The sequence below is a fragment of the Schistocerca americana genome, chromosome 3, assembly GCF_021461395.2.
Source record: "Schistocerca americana isolate TAMUIC-IGC-003095 chromosome 3, iqSchAmer2.1, whole genome shotgun sequence".
NCBI lineage: Eukaryota > Metazoa > Arthropoda > Insecta > Orthoptera > Acrididae > Schistocerca > Schistocerca americana.
This window is the reverse complement of record NC_060121.1, coordinates 442,133,582-442,155,439: the sequence shown is the minus strand read 5'-3', so window position 1 is coordinate 442,155,439 and position 21,858 is coordinate 442,133,582. Positions and strand designations below refer to the sequence as shown.

At 42.5% G+C, this 21,858-nt stretch overlaps 1 protein-coding gene across 1 annotated transcript; it reads right to left on the bottom strand.

Annotated features, from left to right (window-relative positions):
• Positions 1–631: 631 nt before the first annotated feature.
• Positions 632–1,177, bottom strand: LOC124606144 (metabotropic glutamate receptor 2-like). Its single transcript, XM_047138110.1, has 2 exons — positions 1,085–1,177; positions 632–1,033 (listed from the first exon to the last, which is right to left on the bottom strand). The coding sequence occupies exons 1-2, from the start codon at positions 1,175–1,177 to the stop codon at positions 632–634; spliced, it is 495 nt and encodes a 164-aa protein (XP_046994066.1).
• Positions 1,178–21,858: the final 20,681 nt, after the last annotated feature.

The window sequence follows — 21,858 nt, the reverse complement described above, 5'->3', positions numbered from 1 at the left end:
AGTGAAACATGGACAATAAACAGTTGAGACACGAAGAGAAATGTGGTGCTACGAAAGAATGGTCAAAATTAGATTGGTAGGTCACGTAACTGATGAGGAGCTACCGAACAGAACTGGGGAGAAAGAAATTTGTGACGTATTGTGACTAGAAGAAGGGATCGGTTGATAGGACACATTCTGAGGCATCATGTGTTCAACAATTTAGTACTGTAGGGAAGCGTGGAGGGTAAAAATCGTAGAGGGAGACAAAGAGATGAACGCAGTAAGCAGATTCAGAAGGATGTAGGATGTAGTAGTTACTCAGAGATGAACATGCTTGCACAGGATACAATAGCATGGAGAGCTGCATCAAACCAGTCTCTCGACAACAACAACAATGTGTACCATACCGCTCCTTTTGACTTGTTTCATTTCTCAATTTTAAAACAATGAAGCAAATAAATAATATATAAAGTTTTTTGAAAATTTTGGCTCAACATCTTACCACTCCCAGATACACGCCAACCGCTATTTCAGATATGTCGTACTTAAATGGGTGTATGTAGGATAAATTATGAAAGAGGAATAATGAAACATTGACACGTAGAAGGTAGACATTGTAGAAAGGCCGTATTACGCTCCAGCCCGTAATTTACATCTGTACAGACAGTACATCCACAGTTGTCTGTATTCTTAGATAAAGGAAGTAATTTACATTTCCTGTACCTTTGATGAAGTCGACCGCCATCTCCAGACCGTAAGTGTCCATATCGCAGTCGTCGAGTATGTGCGCGCCGATGGTGACGTTGGGCAGCAGCGAGGGCGGCGCGTTGATCCTGTCCAGCGTGTAGAGCATGGTCTCGAGCGCCTGCACGCCGCCCTGCGGCATCACGGGCCCGCACGTCACCGTGTCGGAGCGCTCGTGCACCATCATGAGCCCGCCCAGCACCAGCTCGCCCTCGACCACCGCCTCGCGCTTCACGGGCCAGGCGGCCTTCCAGGCGCTGAGGTGCGCCTTGGCTCCGTCCGCCTCCTGCAGGTAGCGCTGCTGCAGCTGGTGGTGGTGGCGGTGGGGGTGGCTGGCCAGGCAGGGGGTGGTGAGCGCCCAGGCGGCGGCAGCGGCGGCCAGCACCAGGGACACCGGCGGGAGGCCGCAGCACTGCCGCCACGGCCATCGCTCCCGCTGCGTCTGGCACATGGTTTACCGGAGGCGGAGGACGTTGGCGCCTCTCCGCCGGTCGTGGCTGCTCACCAGCCGCATTACGTCACACGGTCGCCTGCACGTGCTACGAGGGCGGTAATCCGAAGAACAAAAGGATGGCATCCCTGATAATATTTGGCTTTCTTCACGCTGAAATACACTCCATTTAATTTATTTTATGCAAGAATGGTGTGTTTTATTCTTCTTGGTATCCTGTATCCATTTGAACCCATATCACAGCACTCAGAAAGATACTAATTTTTGAAGCCTGTTACGCAGAAGATAAGCTATATTGTCAATATGCTCGAATGTTTTACGTTAGTCCAGTTACCTAATCATCATTGGTATTCACTGTAGATGTATCTCGGAACATAAACACGTCACTTGGATTTAACAGCCCACCAAAATACTTTTTTCTTCACTGCCTCTTCAATGCATCACCACCAGCTTGTAAAGCTGCTTGTTTTCATTCCCGACAGTCGTACAAAACAGCCAGTGATCTGCAACATATTACAAACAGTATGATAGAAATAAACTCGTAAACATATGAAAAATTCATTGATATTGTGTTGACAACAATGAATATAACAATAGCGATAGTTGGCCGGTTTAGCCGTTAATCAGCATTCTTCAGTAGCTTAAGAATGTCACTCTATTCCATCAATAATATTTAAGTCGAGTAGACGGACTGTCGGGGCAAAAGTAGTTATGCATCGGTAGTGACAAATTTGTGTAGTGCTCTAATTAACAGCCAGAACCGCACTTGTAATGTTCCTGAACAAGAGAGACAGTTAACTTTGTATAAATTACCTTTGTATAAAATTGTCGACACTAATCGTCGTTTTCCGATTACAAATTAAATAATGAAGATCTTTACGGATCAGTGTGATTCATTTAAGATATCAGTATCTTAAAGCAGAACAAAACTATTGAGATTACTTACAGCATAAATTAACATGTCACTGCAAAGTAAGCATTTTTAAACTAAAAGTAGATTTACGTATTCTGGTTTCTGCGACACGGAGTTGCAGCTTAAATTCTGTTTTAATCATTTAGCTTTCAACCTACCAGTGGTTACCACGTGCTGCAATTTAACCAAAGGTTATTTCGTAAAATTTGTATAGATCGTCTTGATAGATTATAAAACAGTCTCACGCCCATTAAGTAATATTGCCATTCCTTCACATCATAAAATTCAATACAGCGTCTGGATTCTGAAAAACAGTTACATATTTATAGTTCTGCTTGGGAGCGTTGTCAGGTTACTGGATTTCCTATCAGCAACAAATCGACCATGGACGTTTCAACATTTTAAAATCTGTACATGCTAAAGTTGCTGATGTGACTGTGAAGTGGAAACACGAAAGGAAAACCACCGCCAGACTAAGATCAGCCAGATCTCACGACCATCGGTAATTGCGAAGGACGACTGTAAAAAACAAAAAGAAATCATCGGAAGGAGTCACTCGTGAGTTCAAAAATGCCACCAGCTGTCTAGCCATCAGAATGACTGTGCTCAGTTAAAAAGAAAACTGTGCAATGGTCGAGCACCTTCTAATAACCCACAAATATCTGTAGTCAGTGCTAAGTTATGCTTCAGGTGGCGAAAGAGCTGAGTCGCTGGAAAGTGGATGACTGGAAACGAGTAACTGGAATGATGAATCTCTCTGTACCCTATGGCAATGTGAGAGAAGGGTTCAGGTTTAGAGGCTGCCTGGACAATATTGCTTCTCATCATGTGTAGTCCAAACAGTGAAGTATGGAGGAGGTGGTCTGGTGATGTTTTCCGTCATTAGGCTGTTACTCCTCCACAGTTATCACTGGAAGTGTTCTTAGCAGAGTTCATCCCATCATAAAAGGGGAAGCATAGACACAGCCGCTAGTAAAAGTCCATTATTAGGTGTCCGCATTCTTTTAATCATGTTGTGCATATGATGATGAATCATTAGGAGACTGAAAACTAACTCGTTATATAACTAATATGTCAAGCACATACATTTTTCATTCACACCACATTCACAGCCCGTCCGTACACAGAGTAACTAAAAAGTGGTGGCGGCTTTTGCAGACTGGCTAACAGTGCAGGTCTGCACAGTGCGCTACTTTGAAATGAAAAGCTGCAGTTTGCTTGTGCGGGTGTGGAGAAGTGGGCATATTATCTGTTGCACCCGGTCATCTTTTGATCACACTTAGCAAGTCGAGTACAGGTTCAGTGTCAGAGGAAGTTATGGTCCTCAGTTATTATTACACACAAATGAAAACACGAAGAATATTCTTGACTGATCTGTGCATACAAGGAACAACGGTATCTTCATCTACATTTTCATACTCACTGTGATTGACTACTTGCATTTGGCGGGCATAGCCGTTTTACTAGTGAAGGTTGTGTCTCCCTTCATTGCTACACCGATGTCTTTAACGACTTAAAGTATTATGTACACAGGCGGATGCGGCGATAAGCCACGAGACTGGTCATGTTCCATGAAAAAATGGCTCTGAGCACTATGGGACTTAACTTCTAAGGTCATCAGTCCCCTATAACTTAGAACTACTTAAACCTAACTAACCTAAGGACATCACACACATCCATGCCCGAGGCAGGATTCGAACCTGCGACCGTAGCGGTCGCGCGGTTCCAGACTGTAGCGCCTTTAACCGCTTGGCGACCCCGACCGGCATGTTCCATTAAAGATTACCATAAAGCTTTACAGGGTGTTGTGTTTCTAAGATTTTGTTACCACAACTGCGGATGTCTGAAGAAGAGATTTGTTTATCTACATTGAACAACTAAGCTGTGCCATAGTGATTTGGCACAGGTGATTTCTTCCGTCCCAGCGTAACGTAATTCTCATTTTGGAAACATCAAAGTTATGAGATTTATACAGGGCGATTCCGTGATGATGTTGCAAACTTTCAGGAATAACGGAGAAGGGTAAATGAATCAATTTGCGGCACGGTATTCTGGTCAGGAAACAACCAGATAGAAAGTTGTAAGCGAAAATCATTCCAATACCTGTGACAATGGACCTCTTCTACTGCCATCTCTGTGTTTTCAGGAGAAAGTAGTACTGATAAAACAAAGATAAACACAGTTGTAAACATGGCTTCTAAAGGCCGTAACTTATATGCTATGAGCACTTTTTCAGTAGAAGAGGTGCGTTTTACAGTAGCAAAGATGAACAAGTGCTGATAGCTATTAACGTTAGCACTTTAGAGCCTATGTTTACCATACTGTAAATGGGGTCCATTGTCAGAGGCATCAGAACGATTTTACTTTTTAAATCTTGATTCGGGCTTTCCTGACCAGAGTCCCTTACCTCAAATTGATACATTTACCCTTCTCCGTTACCCCTGAAAGTTTGTAACAGCCTCAAGGAATCGCCACGTAATCTCGGAAATGTAGTGACGGTGATTATTGTTCCTTAAATGATTTATATGTAAGCACAACTGTGTTCACACGTGTCGAAGATTTATCATTTTCGTGTCGTTTTCGCTATTCACTTGCACACGACTGTGTGCTCGCAATTTTACAGAATGAAACAGTCACACAAAAGAATATTCCTGATATTATGAACATTTCGTGTGTACGTTTGCCCCAATGACGCACAGGAACTTTTATTTCAAACAATACATGTACAGTACATTACGCACATGTCATTGAACTTATATTCCGTCTCACACCACGCTTTCTCTGTCAATCTCCCAAGCAGTAGCCTGGGAACTTGTAGTCCTATATAACAGGACATTTTTCGACTTTCTGTACAAAGCCAATCTTCAAAGTCTGCTATTTCGTTTTCAAATTAACCCTCCTAGTACCACTGGGGCCATGTGACTCCATAAGCAGATTTGAAATATATATCTGCCTTGAATCAAAACGACAATTTTCTAAGTTGCTTGTATGAAATGACATATTGCTCAGTTTTACATTTAAAACATATTAAAAGTTATTCAAGGGCTATGCACTGAGTACTACTGGGGTGATCATGATCTCAATCTGAATTTTTGTTTGTTTCTTGAATGTAACATTATGGAAACAGAATGATGAATGTTACGTTGAAGAGATGTTATACAAAACACTTGCAAGATGAAACTAACATTTCCCACTCATTATTTATACCCATTATTGCCGTTTTTTGCATCAGCCGTTGTTGGGTATGCCTCAGTTGTTGATAGTGTTTTGCTTCAGCGCATGCAAGAACTACATTATGACTAGAAAACGTTTCTGTAGTGCTGAAGTACAAGCAATTTTGAATGTAGAAGAGGTATAAGAGATATTGCATCTGATGACGAATGAAGATACAGATGCTGATATTTCTGGATGTAGTGAATCAACTGAAGATTCTGATGAAGATGTTGAAGATTTGGAAACTCTACTTCGTAAAGTTGCTAACATCTCAAATCAGAATGTATTCAAGTAAGTGTACGTAATCTACCGTATGTTTGAAAAACTTTAATGACAGTACTAATAATAAAAATATGTAAGAACATATGTGAAATACTAATCCCATTTTTTTCAGGTGGAGAAATGGAAATGGAACATGGGCAACAATCCTTTTAGATTACATGGGAGACAGCCAGCACGAAATATACTGAAAATTGTTCCAGGAATACTGTAAGGTACGTAAATACTGTGCAGTCAACGTTTTAATTATTTATGAACCCCAGCGTTTTCCAGATTATTTTGGACTAACAAAGAAGATAACATTATTTCCGGTAACAAATGGACAGATTTTGACAGAGAAGAATTTGAATGCATTCTTAGCCTTTTTATTCCTGCGAGAGTGTACAAAGGTTACATAGAGGGTATAGTGAATTTATGGAACGAAGAGCATGGCTAACCTATTTTCAATAGTTCTATGACTAGGAATTGCTTTACAGAAATATCACGCTCTATTCGGTTTGATGATGCTCAGCATTGGTGACAGAATCGTAGCCCTAATAAACTGGCTCCTATAAGGGATTTATCTGAACAGAGAGTAAACACATTACATGATGCATACGAAACACAAGAGAATATTACTGTTGATGAACAACTGGTAACTTTTAGGGGTAGGTGTCCATTTTGCTAGTACAAACCCTCAAAACCTGAAAAATATGGTATAAAGACATAGGCTGCATGTGACAGTACTAATTACTATGTCACACACCTGCAGGTATACGCAGGAAATGGCGAAGAGCAGTCTATATAAATAAAGCAGGTAAAAAGTGTAGTGATAGGATTGACAGAACATAAATCCGGGAGTGGTAGAAATATCACTACAGAAAATTTCTTTACAAGTTGGGCTTTGGTAAAGGAACTAGAACGAAAACAAATGCCTGCTAGGAACACTAAAAAAAGTTGTCATGAAGTAACTGCAGAATTTATCGAAGCAAGAGGAAGAACTGCATCTTCATGTCCCCTCAGATCCCAAGAATCAGCAACAATAGTCCCCTATTGCCCAAAAAAGGGTACGATAGTGACATTACTGAGTACAATACATTTCAGAGAGGAAATAGGTAACGGCGAAGCAGTAAAACCTATTATAACCCTAGAATATAATACAGCTAAATCAGGTCTAGGCACAAAGGACAAGTTAGTCAGGACCTACACCACAAAACGTATGACATGGAGATGCCTATGGTTACTTTTTTTACAATATTTTTTATATTCGTGCCCTAAATGCCTTCATAGTTTGGCTGAACTAAATGCTGACTGGAATAAAAACACCAACTGCAAGAGAAAGGAATTTCTTCTTCTGGAGCTGGGAGCAAGTGTGGTACAGAAAAACAGAAGTCGGCGCAGCAAAGCTTGTCTTCCACGTCATCCTCCTTCAGCAGAAGTACACACCGGGGCAAAACGTGGACGGTGCACCCTTTAGAAAGTTCAGTGGATAGAAAACATTCAGAAAGTCCAGAAGATGCTTTTCTTTGTCTGTAAACAACATTCGGAGGTACTTTGTTTTAAATGTAAAGATCTGCTTTGTTTTAAAAGTAAGGATCTGTAAGATCAATAATTAAGACACGATCTGTAAGTACCTATGTACATAATTTGCCTGGTTTCAATCACTAATGTATGCTTTCATGGCAGTTCATTAAAATAAATAGAATATTGCCAATATATCCCGAGTTAATTACTTGGTTATCATATGGACTCCAGCGGTACTCACCGTAACAAAAAAATTCTAGTAGTAGGAGAGTTAAATCAGTACAGAGTTGTTTTCGAGGAGACGACGAAACTCATATCGCTTGGCAACTTAGACGCCGACTAGCTGACAACTGGTTGTAACGCGTCGCAAGTGATTTACGGGTGAGTCAGTCACCAGTCACACCGTCTGCGAAGCCCTACCTTTTTTAGCGAGGGGGGAGGGGCCAGTTATCATCTCAGGTCGTCAACATGTTTCATCTGAGTCGCTCCTTGGGCGGAGGGCCTGACTTTTCAACCAAGTCCAAATCGTGTAATTCGTATCTATAGCTGAAAATCATCTGTGATATGCCTTAGTGTCTTCGTAAAACTACAACATGGAGCAACTTCAGATTCTGGATTACACAGAATTTGACTTTAGAGTAAAAGACTATTGACAACTCAATCTGTCATGAAGAATGATATTTTATTAATTTCTTAAGGAACTTAATTTTTGTACGATATCTACAGCATGACCACGCTCCTCATATAGTCCAAACAATTAAATCCGAGAACTATTTGTTAATAGATTCATATTACTAGGTTGTTTATTAAAGTAATTTCTCTGAACAGAAATGAGTTCATGTGTGGTTTGCATCAAGACATGATCCCTTAATGCAGCACCATCATTGTTTTTTATTGTTAATTACAATGTTTAGCTGAATAGGTAATTCTCTGCTCTGGTTGATAATGGGATTCCTTTGCTGGTACTAGAGGATTATTTCTAATTATACATCATATATATGCCTCGTGTTCCGCGGTCAAAATTGCCTGTATGCCCACATTTTAAGTGTGAAGACAGCTCTCCAGTATCACACTGTAAACAGAAGCACTTCTATATTGCTTACATGTCTGTAACCTAAAACAATCAAATGATGTTTCTCATTTTACTTTGGCTGAACAGCTACTGTGGCAGTTAAAACTGCAGCAAAAGGCCAAGGAAACGGCATCAACTGCACTAACAGTCCAACTAAAAACAACCAAATAAGAAACTAAATTGTAAGACGTTCAGGAATGGTGACAAATCAGATTGGAAGAACATACATGACCCATTTGAAGAAATTAGTTAGCGTATTGCGGTAAATTTAACTTCATTTTCATCACAAAGTGTAGTTTCGAACGACATTATAGGTAACAGTTTTAACAAGAATAAATTACACACTCTTTTTTTATTTTGTTCACATGGACAGTTATTGCACTATTATCATAAAAAACAATAAATAAATTCAGTGATAAGTTGCACTAATCTTTAAAGTACAACACATGAAATCTTTAAATGTAACAACGAACATTTCACCAACATCGTTAAAACACTTTAGAAAGACTCATCGATGATTCTCTGCGTTTCCGCGCGGGGTAGCTGCACGAATATGTATCTGATACACATAAAGAACCTCTGTGAATGTAATGAAAAGTAACACATACAGTGTAAAGCCTATATTGAATGAGTAGTATAATGACTTGTAAAATGTCATAACACAGAGGGCGAGAAGGATTGAAGCATGTTTTCCGTTAAAGGTATTTGGTTGATACATTCCAGGAAATACGCTTGAAACAGTAGACCGACACATAGTTGATGAAGGCTTACTTCTAACCTTGTCCAAGACAATTACTTTATTTAAGTAATTCATGCACTTTTGACGAGAACTTGTTTCATCATAAAGTGTATGACATAGTGTCACACTGAAATTTAATTATGTAGTACAATGAGATAAACGCTCCTACTTCCTGTGATCTCTCTCCCTGTGTCTGTCTCTTTATCTCTCTATCTACATATTTCTGTGATGTGTGTGTGCGTGCGTGTGTGTGTGTGTGTGTGTGTGTGTGTGTGTGTGTGTGTGTGTGTGTGTGTGTGTGTGCGTGTTGGCGCACTGTACTGTATATTAAACTTTTCTTAAAGATCTCTAATATATTACACATATTCTCTGCTTTGGTGATAAAGGTTAGTATTAATTTAATTAACCCGTTAATATGACATTCTATTGATGTTAACTTGTAGTGTGAAATACGCTGCTAATTAAGTCCGGCGAGGTGCAACGTGGACTCCGACTCATTCCACCATGACAAACATTATGGAATTCCTTGTTCCTTTGTACATGTAATAAAACCAAGTATTAACTAATTATTTAATTGCCATCGTCAAAGCGCAGACCACCATGAGCATGATTAGCACATGTGGCAGTACGATGTAACTGTATAGAACTACGACATTCCATGCTTCGTAGGTGTATTGTTAATAAAGTCACTGTGGCCAATATTTTCAGCAGAAATCGTTCTCTGGTGATAACTGATTTGGAACAGTGCTCTATACAGGAGGGTCAGAAACAGTCTGAAAGCTTGTTAGGGTGCTGTGTGGTGGCTTGTCCTGGGAAAGAATTGTTAAGGAAAAATTCGATACTTTGGACCGGTTCCGAGTTAATTAGCTTTGAAGTTAGTCGATCTGGCCGTAGCGTGCACAGATTCAAGCGGCGTGCCAAATAAAATTAATGTCAATTGTTCTCATAGGATAGGCTATAGCACAAGAGAATGACAGACTTTGGCTCAGATTCGATTCTTACTATCGCCCCATGTCCAGTTTTTGTATCGATCTTTCGTTCGGATTTAGGAAACCAAATGAAAAAGCCGTTTGGCGACACCGTCTCTGGCGGGCCGCTTGAATTTTCGTTCACGACAGACTGAGTGGGTGACCTCAGTGCTAATTGACTCGGAAATGCCGTGGCAAGATATGTTACAGAGTTTCCCCTGATGGCGACACAAATTTTCAGTAATGATGTAGAAGGGGAAATGCAAGAATCTGAGATAAGAAGTGGCCATCAGCCTAGTAGCATGGTAACACTGATTCCTGTCAACCACCGGTGTTAAGAGCTGTCGGGCTCTCAGATGGATGATCGTTAGGATCTGCCGAGCGTTGTTGATAAGCGGGGTGCATGAGTCCGTCTGAGGCCATTGGAGGAGCTACGTTTTTGAGACGTAGCGGTTCCGGTTACAAAAGCTAACAACGGCCGGGAGACTGCTTTGCTGACTACATGTCCCTACACATCCCCAACTATTGTCACCCATCGGCCGAGAATGACACTTTAGTCGGTCGGTAAAAAAAGGGAGGAAGGTTTATCTGTTTAGCAAGAGTAATAGAAGGCAGATTTCAGACTACCTAACAGATCAAAAGGAAAATTTCTGTTCCGACACTGACAATGTTGAGTGTTTATGGAAAAAGTTCAAGGCAATCGTAAAATGCGTTTTAGACAGGTACGTGCCGAGTAAAACTGTGAGGGACGGGAAAAACCCACTGTGGTACAACAACAAAGTTAGGAAACTACTGCGAAAGCAAAGAGAGCTCCACTCCAAGTTTAAACGCAGCCAAAACCTCTCAGACAAACAGAAGCTAAACGATGTCAAAGTTAGCGTAAGGAGGGCTATGCGTGAAGCGTTCATTGAATTCGAAAGTAAAATTCTATGTACCGACTTGACAGAAAATCCTAGGAAGTTCTGGTCTTACGTTAAATCAGTAAGTGGCTCGAAACAGCATATCCAGACACTACGGGATGATGATGGCATTGAAACAGAGGATGACTCGCGTAAAGCTGAAATACTAAACACCTTTTTCCAAAGCTGTTTCACAGAGGAAGACCGCACTGCAGTTCCTTCTCTAAATCCTCGCACAAACGAAAAAATGGCTGACATCGAAATAAGTGTCCAAGGAATAGAAAAGCAACTGGAATCACTCAATAGAGGAAAGTCCACTGGACCTGACGGGATACCAATTCGATTCTACACAGAGTACGCGAAAGAACTAGCCCCCCTTCTAACAGCCGTGTACCGCAAGTCTCTAGAGGAACGGAGGGTTCCAAATGATTGGAAAAGAGCACAGATAGTCCCAGTCTTCAAGAAGGGTCGTCGAGCAGATGCGCAAAACTATAGACCTATATCTCTTACGTCGATCTCTTGTAGAATTTTAGAATATGTTTTTTGCTCGCGTATCATGTCATTTCTGGAAACCCAGAATCTACTATGTAGGAATCAACATGGATTCCGGAAACAGCGATCGTGTGAGACCCAACTCGCCTTATTTGTTCATGAGACCCAGAAAATATTAGATACAGGCTCCCAGGTAGATGCTATTTTTCTTGACTTCCGGAAGGCGTTCGATACAGTTCCGCACTGTCGCCTGATAAACAAAGTAAGAGCCTACGGAATATCAGACCAGCTGTGTGGCTGGATTGAAGAGTTTTTAGCAAACAGAACACAGCATGTTGTTATCAATGGAGAGACGTCTACAGATGTTAAAGTAACCTCTGGCGTGCCACAGGGGAGTGTTATGGGACCATTGCTTTTCACAATATATATAAATGACTTAGTAGATAGTGTCGGAAGTTCCATGCGGCTTTTCGCGGATGATGCTGTAGTATACAGAGAAGTTGCTGCATTAGAAAATTGTAGCGAAATACAGGAAGATCTGCAGCGGATAGGCACTTGGTGCAGGGAGTGGCAACTGACCCTTAACATAGACAAATGTAATGTATTGCGAATACATAGATAGAAGGATCCTTTATTGTATGATTATATGATAGCGGAACAAACACTGGTAGCAGTTACTTCTGTAAAATATCTGGGAGTATGCGTACGGAACGATTTGAAGTGGAATGATCATATAAAACTAATTGTTGGTAAGGCGGGTACCAGGTTGAGATTCATTGGGAGAGTGCTTAGAAAATGTAGTCCATCAACAAAGGAGGTGGCTTACAAAACACTCGTTCGACCTATACTTGAGTATTGCTCATCAGTGTGGGATCCGTACCAGGTCGGGTTGACGGAGGAGATAGAGAAGATCCAAAGAAGAGCGGCGCGTTTCGTCACTGGGTTATTTGGTAACCGTGATAGCGTTACGGAGATGTTTAATAAACTCAAGTGGCAGACTCTGCAAGAGAGGCGCTCTGCATCGCGGTGTAGCTTGCTCGCCAGGTTTCGAGAGGGTGCGTTTCTGGATGAGGTATCGAATATATTGCTTCCCCCTACTTATACTTCCCGAGGAGATCACGAATGTAAAATTAGAGAGATTAGAGCGCGCACGGAGGCTTTCAGACAGTCGTTCTTCCCGCGAACCATACGCGACTGGAACAGGAAAGGGAGGTAATGACAGTGGCACGTAAAGTGCCCTCCGCCACACACCGTTGGGTGGCTTGCGGAGTATCAATGTAGATGTAGATGTAGATGTAGATGGGCAGCCCGTGTCGGTTCGGACGGAATTCATTTTAGAGATAAGGAGTGAATCAAAGTAAACGAAGCCTAATGGAACGAGATCGAACAAAATGTTGCAATTAAGACAGTACTTCATTTACCATGCCCTATATATGGCACTTCCTCCTATCCGCATCCTCAGTTGAGGATGACACGGCGGCCGGATGGTCCCGGTGGGCCACTTGTGGCCTGAAGACGGAGTGCTTTATATGTTGCACTTCATTCTAATTCGATAGGGTAACCTATGAGGGTTCTCTAATCTATAGGTTTAGTGGTCGTGTACAGCTAAAGTGCTATGAAACGCCTCAAAATGTAAACTGTATACGACTTCTACTCCAAGAAAACTCAGGTAGCTCTCAGCCTACTAGAAGTTGCCTGCTGTGAAGACTTTCACCTCAGCACCTGTTGACGTCGCAAGTACACATTAAGAATTGTTCACGGCGATCATGCATATACAGGGTGTTCGAAAATTATAGTTATTAACTCTTAGGAATTATAGAAGTGACTGGGTTGACAATAATTTGAATTGGATCTCATGTCCGGGTAGCTAACCACTTCCGTGCTAGAGCCGTTCGAAAATATTTTTGCAGGTAGACAACTGGGTACTAATAAGGATGGAGGGAGGGAGGGCGTGTTGATGCTTACGCCACATTGCCTGATGTTATTTCACGTCAGTCCTACCTCTGTGACCTGGTTCAAGCCTGATTCGTGTCTCTGTGAGTGTTAGAGCAATGTGGTTGAGCATACAAAATGGTTCAAATGGCTCTGAACACTATGGGAATTAACTTAAGAGGTTATCAGTTCCCCAGAACTTAGAACTACATAAACCTAACTAACCTAAGGACATCAGACACATCCATGCCCGAGTCAGAATTCGAACCTGCGACCGTAGTGGTCGTGCGGTTCCAGACTGAAGTGCCTAGAACCGCTTGGCCACACCTGCCGGGGGTTGAGCATACGCTTGTAGAATATACCGACGTGATCGTTCCGTATGTTCGGCTCACGGTAAAGAAGAACTGTTCGTCGCCTTTATCGAGATCGATAACTTCAGCAGAAGACTCCATCACATACCTTTTTCACCACAGTTACGCTACGGCTTCCAGAAAGGGGGTACCGGTACATTCACCGTTAGCAGGATAGACTGTAGTTCTCCAAGGAGACGTTAACTGCAGACGTGAAAGAGATCATTCTAGATCACGTTGAAGAGAACCCATCAGCTAATATACAAGAAATTACTCTGGTTATTAATGAATGGAACTGTAAAACAAGTGATGCACTGGGTCACGCCTTATAAATTACTTGTAGGAGTGGTCGCCTTACTAACAATTTTTCAAATGGTTGTAGCACGGAAACGGTACGTTTCCGTACGGGGGTTCCTGTCAAAATATTATGTAGTCATTCCCGAGTAGTCAGTCCCCAGTACGTCCTAGAAGCTTATAACGGGAATTTCCTAACACCTTATACAGAAATTCTCCTGATGCAGCGAATGGTGGTCCCTCGAGGCGCACTACAGCAGAAAATTGGAAAGGCATATCCACTACCACCCTTAAACCGCCGGGTTCACATCTACAATTGTTCCTCAGTTCCGCTTTCTACATTTGGAAGTTGGTTGTTCATGCACCTCTTTCGACATGTGCCATTTTGTTTTGGTTAGGATCCGATCATAGATTGACTGGTTGACTGGTTGGTTGATTTCGGGGGAGGGGACCAAACAGGAAGGTCATCGGTCCCGTCGGATTAGGGAAGGATCGGGAAGGAAATTGGCTGTGCCCTTTCAAGGGAACCATACCGAAATTTGCCTGGAGCGATTTATGGACATCAAGGAAAACCTCATAGCCGGACTCGGGTTTGAACCGTCACCCTCCCGAATGCGAGTCCAGTGTGTTAACCAGTGCGCCACATCGCTCGCTGTCATAGTTTGCTTTAAAGTATAATTTCTAGTACTTCTGTGATTCACAACTTTTTAATGAACAATAAGGGCTATTTATGCTGTTATATTACACATACGCTGTACTTCAATCAGTTTCATTCGTTGAATGTCTTCAGGTTGCCAAATTGTGCTAAGGTCATAACAATTAATCATTAGCTTTAGTGTCAGCCGTATTGCTCAACATGATCTATATTCGTAAATAATTTCTCCACAGAAAGGAATGTAAATGCCTTGAACAAATTTTAGGCCACAAACCGGCATATATTTGATTTGTAGTCCCAATATATTTATACAAGTTCCACAAGGACCTAGGTTATTACAAAGCGGCTATCTCGGAATCCGGAACCCAGTAACATATGGAGATTGCTTATCTAAGGCTTCTAGGAACAACAAAAACTATAATTTCGATATTTCGCTTAATTATTGAGTCCATGTATAAATTTATAATTCTGTGATAATGCACTCATTAAGAGATATAGTAGAGGTATAGTTTTTTTTTTAATTTCAATTCGATCAATGTACATATTATAGTTAGAAATGTGTTTTCTCACGAGACAATGTAACTGTTGGCATGCAAATGCCATGAAGCGGCAAAGATACTAGTATAGGCTTGCGTATTCAAATACAGACATATGTAAACAGAAACGGCTCTGCTATCGGCGACCCGTGTGTTCCTCGAAGGTCGCCATTGGTCCAGAAATTCCCATTTCAGTTTCTAAAATACCTCCGTAATACTAACCCGAAGTTCGAAACTGCCGGTAACAAATCTAGCAACCCGCCTTGGAATTCTTCGATGTTTTCCTTTATTCCGACCTGGTATGTCCCACTGACGTACTAATTGCGGTCTCCTTTACAGATGAATAATACTTCCCCAATGTTCGCCGGCCTTTGTGGCCGAGCGGTTCTAGGCGCTTGAGTCCGAAACCGCGCTGCTGCTACGGTCGCAGGTTCGAATCCTACCTCGGGCATTGAAGTTTGTGATGTCCTTAGGTAAGTTCGGTTTAAGTCTAGGGGTCTGACGACACCAGAAGTTAAGTCCCGTAGTGCTCAGAGCCTTTTGAACCATTTGAACCCCAATATTCTCCTCATACACAGGTATCTTCCCTACCACGATCCACACGAGCTTGTTCCATTTAATATCACTCTGCAACGTTACGACTTTGTCTTTAAATGCCGCGACTAAGCGGGATGCTACTAACGCTGTATCCGAAGATTAGGTGTTTGTTTTTCCTACTCATCTGCATCGACTTTCATTTTTCTACATTTAGAGTAAGCTGCCTTTCATCAAACAAACTATAAATTTTATCTAAATCAGCTTGTATCCTCCTACAGTCACTCAGCTTAAACGCCATACGGTGTGCCACAGCGGCATCAGCCAAGAACTGCAGGTTGCTGCACACCTTGTCTGCCAGTCACTCATGTATATAGAAAAAACGAGCAATAGTGGTGCTATACCGCTTGCCTGGAGCACTCCGGACGGTAACTTCGTTCCTCATAAACATTCGCCGTCGAGAACAACACACTGGATGCTCTTACTCAAGAAGCCTTTGAGCCACTCACATTTCTGGGAAACTATTTCATACGCTCGTTACTTCGTTAACATCCGCACTGGGGCACCATGTCAAATGCTTTTCTAAAACCTAGAAATATGTAATCAGCCTGTTGCCCTTCATCCATAGTTCGCATTGTATCATGCGAGAAAAGTGACAGCTAGGCTTTGCAAAAAAATGGCTCTGAGCACTATGGGACTTAACATTTGAGGTCATCAGTCCCCTAGAACTTAGAACTACTTAAACCTAACTAACCTAAAAACATCACACACATCCATGCCCGAGGCAGGATGCGAAACTGCGACAGTAGCGCTCACGCGGTTCCTGACTGAAGCGCCTAGAACCGCTCGGCCACAATCGCCGGCTAGGCTTTGCACGAGCGATGCTTTGTGGAACCGTGCTGCTTCGTCGCCATAAGCTTCTCGGGCCCAAGAACATTTCTATCCGATAATACATTTACGAATTCTGCAGCAGACGGGTGTTATGAATATAGGTCTGTAATCTTGCGGATCCGTTCTTTTACCCCTCTTATATACAGGAGTCACTTGCGCTTTTTTCCTGTCGCTTGAGACTTTCCACTGGGCAAGAGACTCACAATAAATGAAGCCAAGCAAATGGTAAATGCTGTAAAGTACTCTATGTAAAACCGAACTGGAATTTCATCTGGACCTATATCTACATGATAACTCAGCAGTTCACAAATAAGTCCCTGTCAGTGGGTTCAAAATGGTTCAAATGGCTCTGAGCACTATGGGACATAACTTCTGAGATCATCAGTCCCGTAGAACTTAGAACTACTTAAACCTATCTAACCTAGGGACATCACACACACCCATGCCCGAGGCAGGATTCCAACCTGCGACTGTAGCGGTCGCGCTGTTCCAGACTGAAGCGCCTAGAACCGCTCGGCCACACTGGCCGGTCCAGGTGGAAACAGTAAGTTGGGACTTGCCTAATCACGTGACTGAGGAAGTAACTAGAGTCATTGAGGAAGGCGAGGAGACTTTAATAGTGCTTTGGAACAATTGATAAGAAATAGGCAGTATAGATAACACCCCTTCTGACATTTTACCATTATCACGACAAATGGTAACCTAATGACTACTCAAGTTGACGATTAGAATCTGTGAGACCTTAGGCATGTCATCAGACATCCGGAAAAATATCATCAACATTATTCATAGGACGGTAATGGCTAATCAGTGCGAGATCTTTCCCCAAAACCAACTTAACAGTTCAGGCCTAGAACCGCTCAACCACCCCGGCCGGCCTAACAGTGGGGTTCATCGACCACCTTTCACGCTATTTCACTAGCGTTCCACTCTCGAATAGCGCGGCGGAAAAACGAACACGCAAAACTATCGTGGTAGCTCTGATTTTTCTCATTTATTAACAATGATATTTCCTCCCTGTGTAGATGGTTGTCAACAAAATATTCTCGCATTCGAACGAGGAAGTTGGTGACTGAAATTTAATGAGAAGATTCTGCCGCAAAGAAAACTACCTTCATTTAATGACTGCTAGACCAAGTCGCTTATCGTATCCGCGGTACTTTCTCCCCTATTTCACGATAATACAAACCGAGCTGCCCGTCTTTGGTCTTTACCGGTGTCCTCCGTCAATCCTATGTGATGTGGATGCCACACCGAGCAGCGATACTGTGGAAGATGACGGTCAAACTTAATAGGGTGCGTCTTTCTTAGAACAGTAGCGTCTTCCAACTGTTCTGCCGAGAAAAAGCAGTCTTTAATTCGCTTTTACCACAATATCATCTACGTGATCGTGCCAATTTCAGCTATTCCTGACTGTAATCCCTAAGAATGTAACTGAGTTAAGAGCCTTTAGATTTGGGTGAATTTTTGTGAAAGTAAATTTTAACTTATCTCTTTTAGACTCATGTGGATGACATCACACTTTCCTAGGCGCTACAGTCTGGAGCCGAACGACCGCTACGGTCGCAGATTCGAATCCTGCCTCGGGCATGGATGTGTGTGATGTCCTTAGGTTAGTTAGGTTTAATTAGTTCTAAGTTCTAGGCGACTGATGACCTTAGAAGTTAAGTCGCATAGTACCCAGAGCCATTTGAACCAGTTGAACATCACACTTTTCCTTATTTAGAGCCACTTGCCACTATACGCTCCATGCGGGTATCGAGTCTAAATCATTGTCTAATTTGCTTTGATCATTTGATATTATTACGAAACGGCAAATGGCAGCATTGTCTGCAAAGAATATAAGAGGACAGCTCAAGTTGCCTCCTCAATCGTTTATAGAGATCAAAAATAGCAGAGGGCCTACAAAACGTCCTAGGGGAATGGGCGATATCACTTCTGTTTTATTCGATGACTCTGCATCAGTTACTACGGACTGTGATATATCTGGCAGAAAATCACGATTGCAAGCGATACTCCGTAGGCCCGAAATTGGATTAGAAGTCGCTTGTGAGGAACGGTGTCAAAAATCTTCTGGAAATAAAATATGGAACGAATTTGGGATCCTGTGTCGATAGCATTCGCTAATTCGTGTGAATAGAAAGCTAGTTGTGCTTGCAAGAAGTTTTTTTTTCTGAATCCGTGTTGGCTATTAAACACTAAACCGTTCTCTCTAAGGTAATTCATAATGCTCTAACACATAATATGTTCCAAATGAAACTGCAAATCGACGCTACTGATGTGGGTCTGTATAACCAAATTAGTCCTACTTCATTTCTTGAGTATTGGTGTAACCCTTGCAACTCTACAGTCCTTTAGTACGGGTGCTTCGTCGAGCGAGCGGTTGTATATGATTACTGGGTATGCAGCTATTATGTCAGCCTACTCTGACAAGAAACTAATCAGCGCACAATCTGAACTGTAGACCTCGCCTTTAATTATGTTAGCTTCTTAGCTACACCGAAGGAATTCACTTCTAAGTTCCTGCCACAATATTTCGTTAAGGAACCTCACTCATAAAAATAAAATGAACCTAAAATATCGATGTACGATAAATGACACCTCCCAGGCTGTTATTTGTCTTTAACGTTTACAAAAAGGTCAACATTTATTTAAAATTGCTAAACAGACGCAGGCTGAAGGAAGGTATCTACAGTCGTATGTTTTTCAAGTTCAAATATATGTTGAAAGGCGAACGTTTTGTTGTGGACAGCTGTATCAGTTACAGGTGTTGCTCAATAGTGAGAACGGCGGCAGCTAAACAAAGCCGTATTCTTGGGAGGACGACCAACGGAGCACGTTCTCGGAAGAGATCCTCGGTTCCGGGCTTATAAAACATGCATCTCGTCGAAGAGTACCGCACTCCCGGAGACAAGAGTCACGCTGCGGGGCTGGTAGGGGGCGTCGCTTGGAGTGAGGGATGGCGACGGAGAGGAGGTGTTTCGTGGGCGAGGGGGTGAAGATCGCTATTGTCGGCACACACTGAACGAACTCTGAGTGACTGCCGGGCACGTACGACACAATTCTGCGTCGGTCGCTACCAGAAGTTCGTGTGTCGGTACCAAAACTCCTTGACACTGAACCATTCTTCGGCCACATATACAAGGCATTTCAGATAAGGTGATTGTATATCTAAGAAACATAATAATATGTGAAAGGTATATTCATTTAGATAGGTAAATGGAAGAAATGGTACTCTTCCTGTGGAGCTACAAACATAATTTATTAATTTACTTTCCAGAAAGTTTGCCCTACAAGAAAAAAAAAATTTTTATTTTTTAATATGGAACGGTTCCGGCGGGAGTAGCGAAGAACGCTCTCCTCTGAAGATGGAGGCCAGATAGACCTTTGCATTATTGCATGATCCGGGTGCATACCAGCCACGAATGTCATCAAAGTGCATATTGCTGTCATGTAGCTGATACTTAACATGTGAACAAATATATGGAAACGTCTTGAGAAATATATACTTGAACATAAATGCAGATTCTAGAGAAGCCTGCAGATTACGCTGTTGTATTTGACCACGAATGGTACCTATAAAATTTCATCAATATGTTGCAAATGTCATTCGAGTTCAGAACACGTTCTGCGTGGCTGTTAGTGCGTTCTGTTGGAGCTCAGTGCTTTTGAAAGTAGGCATATTGTTGGTGCTTCCGTAACCATGGTTTCAAGAGACACCGTACCGAAGATAGCTCAGACAGAGAAAACGGGGACACATCACCCGTCGACCGGAGTGGCCAAGCGGTTCTACGCGCTTCAGTCCGGAACCGTGCGACCGCTACGGTCGCAGGTTCTAATCCTGCCTCGGGCATGGATGTGTGTGATGTCCTTAGGTTAGTTAAATTTAAGTAGTTCTCAGTTCTAGGGGACTGATGACCTCAAATGTTAAGTCCCATAGTGCTCAGAGCCATTTTGAACACATCACGCACATAGTCGCAACGAGGATGGAAGTGTGTGTTGAGTGTTCGTGACGGACGGTCATTGAGGAGAGCAGCTGTAAGAGCCACTGTATAACTAAATGTCACACTCGCGACCTTTGTCTGCGCCAAAACAACAAGAAGGGGGCTCCAAAAGTCGGGAATTGTAGGACGAGCTGGATTTACAAAACCACTCACCAATTTCCATCAACTGAAATGGAAATGAGCGTTTGGCGTCATTGGCAGGGAGGCCCCTTGCGAGGCAGGCCCGGCACCTTGGTGCAGGTCTCATTACATTCGACGCCACATTGGGCGACCTGCGCTCCGAATGGGGATGAAATGATGATGAAGACAGCACAACATCCAGTCCCTGAGCGGAGAAAATCTTCGACCCAGCCGGGAATCGAACCCGGACCCGTAGGACGGCAATCCGTCACACTGACCACTCAGCTATCGGGGCGGACAATTTCCGTCAATTAAAATACCCATAATAGGAAAACGTAGTAACGAAGCAATAAGGTCTGGATTACGAAGCAATGGAGTGCGTTCGGTGATGATTTGGATATTCATATCGTGGTATTCCATGAGCCCCATGATTAATCTGCAACGTCACATTACTGTCAAGGATTATGTGATTATTTTCGTGCCGGCCGCGGTGGTCTAGCGGTTCTAGGCGCGCAGTCCGGAACCGAGCGACTGCTACGGTCGCAGGTTCTAATCCTGCCTCGGGCATGGATGTGTGTGATGTCCTTAGGTTAGTTAGGTTTAAGTAGTCCTAAGTTCTATGGGACTGGTGACCACAGATGTTAAGTCCCATGGTGCTCAGAGCCATTTGAACCATTTGATTATTTTCGTCAACCATAGTTATCTCAATAGTGATGCCGTGGTCCACACGGCTCGCATGACCATCGCTTTCACCAGAGTCAGTGGTAACGCTCCTTTCTGGTCTACTTTGGAGAGAAGGGTCCGGACTACGACACATCCACATCATGCCATACTTTTGCATAAAGAATTATGTGAGCGTCTTCTAAAGCTATTTAGAGTGTTTATTCATCCATTCTGACGCGACTGGAAGCTGTTTTCAGCGCCCACTGTTCTCCTACACCGTATTAGGTTTGATAATATGCATTGTTTCCATTTTCTCGTCCACCACCCTACCCCCTTACCCATCAACAATAGTAAAACAAGGATGGTGAAATTGTCTCAGGTATGGCGGGGAAGATAGTTAGGGAACTGATACAGTGCAATAATCAGAGAGTGAGTTATGCCATCTTGGCAGAGAAAAAAATGTTGATGGACGAAGTAGACGCGATGCAAAATTCAGACTGGCAGCAGCAATGAAATTCAACTTAGAATATAAATTTAAGTACTAGGAAGCTGATTACTGAAAGTATTTCTTTGATGTACTCCTTTGATGCAAAGCTTTATACGGAAATGTATCGTGGAGTTTAT